The 1,764-nt window shown below is 30.8% G+C and overlaps 1 protein-coding gene across 1 annotated transcript; it reads left to right on the top strand.

Moving 5' to 3' along the window:
• Window positions 1-206: 206 nt before the first annotated feature.
• On the top strand, window positions 207-929 carry LOC119667564 (cold and drought-regulated protein CORA-like). The gene is made up of 2 exons (XM_038076869.1): window positions 207-648; window positions 721-929. The coding sequence occupies exons 1-2, from the start codon at window positions 207-209 to the stop codon at window positions 927-929; spliced, it is 651 nt and encodes a 216-aa protein (XP_037932797.1).
• The last annotated feature ends 835 nt before the right edge of the window (window positions 930-1,764 follow it).

Below are 1,764 nucleotides of genomic sequence, written 5' to 3'. Positions count from 1 at the left end.
AAGAATGAGTCAAATGTATTACAACAATTTCCGAATTTCTATACTTGTATATTGACCTTTTAGCAATCAGTTTAAAGGGCAAAATTTAGTATAAATACTTAAATAATTCAATTTATTTATCAGTTCAATAATTAGTTTCCAACAGCAGAGTTATCTTATCCATTGTATAATATTTGAGTATAGTTTTAAAATCAAAAAATTTTATAATGAAACTACTAAGCATTGGTGGATTAGCTTTTGTACTTGTTGGATTGGCTTCAGCAGGACATCATCATGGTGGTGGTGGTGGTGGTGGTCATGGTGGTTCTGTTAGTTATAGCGTTGTAACAAAGCACGACGATTCACATGGACACGGTGGTCACGGTGGTCATGGTGGTCATGGTGGTCATGGTGGTCATGATGGCCATCATGAACATAGCAGTTATGTTATAACTTCGCATGGTGGAGGACATGACGGCGGACATGGTGGATATGATGGTGGACATGGTGGTCATGATGGTGGTCATGATGGTGGTCACGATGGAGGACACCATGGCGGTCACGAAGCTCACCATTATCCTAAATATGAGTTCAGTTATGGTGTTGAAGATAAACATCATGGAGATAAAAAAAGTCAATGGGAACATCGTGATGGTGGCCATGTGAAAGGTAATGAAGTACATTTGTATATAATTTTATTAACATATTCACATAATATGATTATTTACATTGTTTTTATAGGTAGTTACTCACTTAAGGAAGCTGATGGCACTACTCGTGTTGTAGAATACACTGCTGATAAACACAGTGGATTCAATGCTAAGGTCCATAAAATCGGACATGCCCACGGTGGTCATGATGGAGGTCACGATCATGGTCACGGACATGGTCATGGTCATGGACATGGTGGTCATGGAAGCAGTTACGTTAATGTTAAACAACATCATTAAATGCGAAAGAATTTCATATTGAAAAACTATAGAATATATATCAGTGCAAACTGTTAATATAGTTGTTTAATATGTAAATAATAAATACGAGTATTCATATAGGAATAAAAATGTTTTACTTTGAAAATGTTTACGATATAAGATATAGTGTTTAATTTGTTAAATTTTTAATTACAATATTGAAATGGAAATTGCTTTCGAATAAGTGGAGTACATCTGTATATCATTTACTAAGTACCCAATAATTACAAAACTTTTAAGAGAAGGGTGAAAAATAGCTATTTGGTTCTTTGTTCTTTTAAAGTATTAGTCAATTTATTAGTCAATATAATTATAGATTTGTTGTAAATTCGTTTTAATTTGAAACAAAACTTCACTAATTTAACGAGAATAAACTATGAAGAAGTTACCAATATATTAATTTAGATTATTTATCTTATTTAAAGTCTTCGTATTAGGAAGTATTTGAAACACGCTCAAATATTTTAAACATTATATGTTTTTAGAAAATAAATTATAAATATTTTGTAGAAATTTTAAGAAAATAGCTTGTTTGCATTTACATTTTGAGTCTGTTTGTTTTGAAATCGTCTTTGTTGTATTAAATTTGAAGATCAGTCAATAAATTATTTATGCAATAATATTTTTGTGAAGCAATATAAGCATCAGCATTGTACGATTCCTTTATATAATTTCTTCACATAACAGTTCATATGTTAGCATAAGTAGAGAACTCTCTTGTTAAGATTATGGAATCAAATTAGTATAAAATATAGAGAACATAAAATTCTCAAAAGTATTCCATTAAACACTTTTGACAAATTATTTTTTGTGC

The sequence above is a fragment of the Teleopsis dalmanni genome, chromosome 1, assembly GCF_002237135.1.
Source record: "Teleopsis dalmanni isolate 2A chromosome 1, ASM223713v2, whole genome shotgun sequence".
Taxonomy (NCBI): Eukaryota; Metazoa; Arthropoda; class Insecta; order Diptera; family Diopsidae; genus Teleopsis; species Teleopsis dalmanni.
The sequence above is the reverse complement of the archived record's forward strand: the minus strand, read 5'-3'. Positions and strand labels throughout refer to the sequence as shown.

Excerpts from the sequence above, each read along its gene's own strand:
- LOC119667564 (XM_038076869.1), top strand. The coding sequence starts at position 207 with ATGAAACTACTAAGCATTGGTGGATTAGCTTTTGTACTTGTTGGATTG. Across the intron at positions 649-720 it reads TGATGGTGGCCATGTGAAAG|GTAGTTACTCACTTAAGGAA; the intron begins GTAATGAAGTAC and ends TTGTTTTTATAG.